Source organism: Daktulosphaira vitifoliae, unplaced genomic scaffold (genome assembly GCF_025091365.1).
Source record: "Daktulosphaira vitifoliae isolate Bord-2020 unplaced genomic scaffold, ASM2509136v1 Scaffold_1, whole genome shotgun sequence".
NCBI lineage: Eukaryota > Metazoa > Arthropoda > Insecta > Hemiptera > Phylloxeridae > Daktulosphaira > Daktulosphaira vitifoliae.
Window position 1 is genome coordinate 1,205,154 of NW_026099572.1, and position 5,799 is coordinate 1,210,952.

At 32.2% G+C, this 5,799-nt stretch overlaps 1 protein-coding gene across 1 annotated transcript; it reads left to right on the forward strand.

Moving 5' to 3' along the window:
* The first annotated feature begins 3,941 nt into the window (after positions 1-3,941).
* On the forward strand, positions 3,942-4,997 carry LOC126895751 (uncharacterized). The gene has a single exon (XM_050667947.1). The coding sequence runs from the start codon at positions 3,942-3,944 to the stop codon at positions 4,995-4,997; it is 1,056 nt and encodes a 351-aa protein (XP_050523904.1).
* Positions 4,998-5,799: the final 802 nt, after the last annotated feature.

The window sequence follows — 5,799 nt, forward strand, 5'->3', positions numbered from 1 at the left end:
TTTAATCAATGTTAATGAAAGACAGTAATTATTTAAAATTTTAAGAACTGACAAATTTTTTCTCTGTATTACTTAGTTTTATTATTATGTTTAATTTATTTTGTATTGTTACTTTGTTTACTAAGGTATAAAAATGAATTGTTATTTAGTTGTTAAATAATTCATTGTTAATTGCTTTCTAATAGTTGTAACAAGTTGTACCAACTAAAGAAACAAGCTAAATAACTAAAAAACTAAATTAGATTTAAAAATTTTATATGTTTTATTTTTTGTTAAAAATAAATTGAGTACTTTGAAAAATGTATTTTATTTATTTATTCAAGTAAGGACACAGGTGGACAGTTGCTCCAAGCAGCACTATTTTAGTGGTAGCAGAATTTAAAAAATGATCATCTAGAATATATAAATTTATAAAAAAAACTATTTCTCAATATGTTTTTTTATGGATTGGACCATATTATGGAGGCCACATGACCTCTTTTAACAAACTTTATGATAATAGGTGTTCGGTTTATACAGGGTGTTCAGTAAGTCAGGAAACGGGTATCTATTGTTCTCATTGTTACAAACAATGAGAACAATAGATACCCGTTTCCTGACTTACTGAACACCCTATATATTGTATTGTTGATAAGGCGCTGTAAAACGTATTGTTATATTTGGTTTTCAGTCAGTTGTCATTTTTCTATCGTTCGATCGTCACCGCAGTGTGGTAAAAATTGTAAATAATCATTATATTTTAATAAAAGGCACCTTTTTATAAGGTATAAACAATTATCGTCGTTCGTCCAAATTTTTTATATTTTTTTTATACAGTCCACATCGAAATCAAAACAATAGGTATAATACAAAACACATAACTATAATAACAATAAGAATTCATTGATTGAGGTTGAACCGTTTTTGTTGATCTATGCATTAAGAAAACCCAAACTTTAATTAGTCGTTCGTCCAATTTTTTTATATTTTTTTATACAGTCCACATCGAAATCAAAACATTAGTCCATTTCGTTCCGGATTAGCATTATTAAAATATAATCGTTTGAGCATAGTTTTATTTCGTTTGCATCGTTTTGTCGTTTCCTATATCGTTAAAGTACTCAGTGTACCGGTGACAAAACAATCGTTTTATATACAAGTTTTGATTAATTATTTATAATCATAGCAACTAATCGTTAAGTGTTTAATTACACTGGTCTGCAAAAAAAAATTTTTTTTTTGTCCTCATTGTTTTTATGCATGATAACATTATATTTGGTGCTCTAAATACGGAATTTAACATGCAAATAAATACAGCACATAGATTTTGAATACAAATGCCCATTTAATTGAAAAGCGATATTATTAAAGTAACAACTATTACAAAAAGTGAAAAATGACTACTGTCTAAGTTTTACAGCGAAAAATACTAATTTTAAAATCACAAGTTATAAAAATATTAGTATATTCATCTTTTTATGGTAATATAATTTAAGTTATTTTGTAGTTTTTTTTCTTTTCATCGTTTCCATCGAAGTTTCTCGGTGAATCGACCAACAAAAATCAGCAAGCATTCCTGCTGACCATTTTCCATTGTAGCGTCTTTCAATATGCTTAATATCCTGATGAAACCTTTCACCATGCTCATCTGATACGGCACCAAGATTTTCCGGAAAGAAATCTATATGCGAGTCCAAAAAATGAATTTTGAGTGACATATTGCATCCTAAATCTTTATAAGCAGAAATAAGCTGTTGAATGATTTGTCGGTAGTTGTCAGCTTTTGTATTACCAAGAAAATTATGACACACTTTTACAAAAGCCACCCAAGCTTTTTTTCAGCTTTTTTCAACTTCGAATTGAAAACTTCATCCATCATAAGCTCTCGTATTTGCGGACCTACAAAAATCCCTTCTTTCAATTTCGCGTCACTAATTCGAGGAAATTTTGTTTTGAGATATTGAAAGCCTGCACTATCCTTGTCCATAGCTTTCACAAAGTTTTTCATAAGTCCCAACTTTATATGGAGTGGTGGCAAAAAAATTTTGTCACTTGGCACTAGAGGTTCTTGAGAAACATTTTTAAGTCCAGGTGTCAAGCTTTTTCTTTGTGGCCAAGTTTTCACTTTGTAATGTTTGTCTCTCGCACGACTGTCCCACTCTCATAAAAAACAGCAAAACTTGGTGTATCCTCCTTGCAATCCAGTAAGTATAGCGACAACTTTTAAATCAGCACAAATATTCCATAGGTATTGAGAGTATTTTATTTTTTCAAGTAATACCTCCAGATTTGCATAATTTTCTTTCATGCTAGTTGCATGCGCTAGAGGAACTGATGGGTATTTATTTCCATTGTGAAGTAAAACGGCTTTCAAACTAATCTCCGACGAATCAATAAAAAGTCTCCATTCATCAGAATTTTCTGGAAAACTCAATTCTTCAAGAAGCCCTGCAGCATCATTACAATATACTAAATCATTTTCTTTGGAAAAGTAACTCGTAAAATCTTCTTGTCTTGTGCGAAAATATGAGACTCTTGTACTTTTATCCAACAAATTCCACTGTTTCAATCTTGATCCGAGTAATTGAGCCTTAGATTTTGATATAGAACGTAAACAATCATAAGACGAGTTTTCAACTAACTGTTGTAAAGTCACAGTGAATACGGCGCAGGCGCATATGTACTACCATAAAAATCACTTTCCGCCCTTTTTTTCTTTCTCTTGCGACTAACAAAAAACTAATTCGTATGTATATACGTTGTTCATAATATTAACACTCAAAACGAATTAAAAAAAAACCTAAATTTATGGTATTTCCGAAAAAAATTCATATCGAAAAATTGAGACGTGATAGAAAAAATCGGCCTTCGAGAACAGATTTAGAGCATCAAAATCTACATATTTATGATATAGTTTTCTGAAGGAGGATTTTGTTGCAGACTTGGTTAATAATTATTAACCAAGTTATCTCCAAACGTAATTATTAATTAGTTAATTAAGTTTAATTACTTAGTCTTAGTGAAGAATTTATCAAAATACATCGGTAAGAGAATCATATTCGTAATTTACGCTTATATATATATATAAAAAAAAAAAAAGTTAAGTCGATAATTTTATCTTGTGTAAATCAATTTTCCCACCGTCAAGGAATTTGCAAGTTATATATATATAACAATAGGGCGATCGTATAATCCCAACCGTTAGAATGACCGATACCATTGATACGCTAAAAGTAGCTCGTGCAGCGCTTAAAGGTCAGCTAACACGCACAATTAATATTATCAAATCAGCACCAGAGAAACTGGATGTTAATCAGCTGTCCGTTCGCGCACAAAGGGCTGAAGGTGCGTAGTGTGAGTTTAATAAACTGCAATTGTACATAGAAATCGCGCTTCCAGAAAGCTCGGACGATAATGAAAAATATCGATCAGAATTTGAGGAACTTTATTATGAGGCAGTTTCCGGGTGTGAAAAGCTTATTAATAAATTGAATGGAAATTTTAACACAGATAATGCTGTAGAGATTAGACCGTTGGATGTCAATGGTGAAAATAGCGCTACCGCGAGTAATATATCAATTGATTCGAATCGCAAAAATCAAGGGGTGCATTCGTTTACAAAATTAGCTCCGATTAACTTACCATCTTTTTCCGGAGATTACGCAGATTGGTCGTCATTTCATGATATGTACATAGCAATTATACACTCAAATTCATCGCTTTCAAAAGTGCAAAAATTTTTCTATTTGAAATCGTCACTATGTGGTAATGCCGCAAACGTAATAAAATCGGTTGAAATAACTGAGGTAAATTATGATTATGCTTGGTCAACATTAATAAATCGATACAACAATAAAAAAATGTTAGTTCAAGCACATACAAAAGCGATTTTCGATATTCAACCAATGATAAAAGAATCCTCTTTTAAATTAAGATATTTAATTGATAATTTAATAAATAATATGAACGCATTAGAAGCTCTCGGTCAAGACCCTAATTTATGGGGTTCATTATTAGTTCATTTGATAACGTCAAAACTTGATCCAAAGACATTAAAAGAATGGGAAACCGAAGCTCCCAAAACGGTTGTACCTTCCGTAGCTACATTAATAGATTTTTTGGATACACGTTTTAAAATATTGGAAGCGGTAGAATCTTCTTCGTTGATAAATGTGCGACAAAACAATTTTAATTCAATTAAGAGAGATAATGTCTTTAAAAGAGAGCAAATTCGTACCACAGCAATGATCACAAATAATAATGTCATTAAATGTTTTTTGTGTAAATCCGATCATACAATTTACAAGTGTCCTAATTTTTTATCACTTTCGATTACTGAACGCATAAGTAAAGTAAATGATTTAAATTTGTGTAAAAATTGTTTACGACAGCATTCTAGTACTAAGTGTTTGTCTCGAAAATGCATTAAATGTGACAAACCACATAATTCCTTGTTGCATTTAAATAATTTCAAAGGCAATAAAAATCATAACGAGAACAATAATGAGTGTCATATCAATAATAGCGAACAACAGTTTACATCAATGAGTGCAAATGTATTCAGAAAAAAAAGCGAACAGGTATTATTATCTACAGCCGTACTTATCGCATATAATCGTAATGGTGAACCAGTTATCTGCCGCGCGCTACTTGACACCGGCTCACAGAGTAATTTTATTACCGATAGTATGGCCCAAACATTAAATTTAAATAGGCGCAGAGTCAATTGTGCCATTACTGGTATTCAACTGTCCACACACACCGCTAGTAATTCAGTGGCAGTAAAGATATCGTCGCGCTTATCCAATTATTCCAGTAATTTAGAATGTTTAGTGTTATCGAAACTCACGAATAACATTCCTTTAAAATCAATTGACCTAGATAATCTAAAATTACCAGCTAACATTGAGCTCGCTGATCCTATGTTTACCACACCACAAAAAATTGACATGATATTGGGATCGGGAGTCTTTTTTGAGTTACTTCGTGGCGAACAAACCAACCGCAGAAGGGATTAGTTTTTTAGAATACAGTACTCGGGTGGATAGTGGCAGGTCGCATTTATGATGACGATAATGCAAATACAAGCCTTGCATTATTTGTAGCAGATGACGTGCAAGTATCAAAGGTCGAAGAGCAAATCGAACTATTTTGGCGCGCTAGAGGAATGCTCCAGCGAAAACGTATATACTTTAGACGAAAATGCATGCAAAAGACATTTTTTTAAAAATGTAAGGTGTAACGATGATGGTAGATTTGTTGTCAAATTACCATTTCGTGAACCACCGTCAGCATTGGGTAATTCGAGATTAACAGCGCTACGCCGATTTAAATCGTTAGAACATCGTTTTAAATATAATTTACAATTTAAAGAAAAATACGTGAAATTTATGCGTGAGTATTTAATATTAGGTCATATGGAATTAATTACAGAATCGGACAACGATGATAAGGATGAATACGTATTTCCGCATCATGCGGTCGAAAAGGAAGACAGCGTAACCACTAAATTGTGAATTGTTTTTTATGGTTCATGCAAAACTAGTATTGCAAAAGTTTGAACGAAATACTATATAAAGGTCCAAGCATTCAACAAGAACTAGTGTGCATTTTGGCGCGTTTTCGGACCCATGCATACGCCCTATCTTCGGACATAGCCAAAATGTACAGACAGATATTAATCGATCCGCCAGACAAATGTTTTCAAAAAATATTTTGGCGTGAAGAAACCGACCAGCCAATAAAGATGTATCAATTAAAAACAGTCACTTATGGCACAACACCCGCTTCATATTTATCAACTGGCTGTCTAGATCACTT

Excerpts from the sequence above, each read along its gene's own strand:
- LOC126895751 (XM_050667947.1), top strand. The coding sequence starts at position 3,942 with ATGAACGCATTAGAAGCTCTCGGTCAAGACCCTAATTTATGGGGTTCA.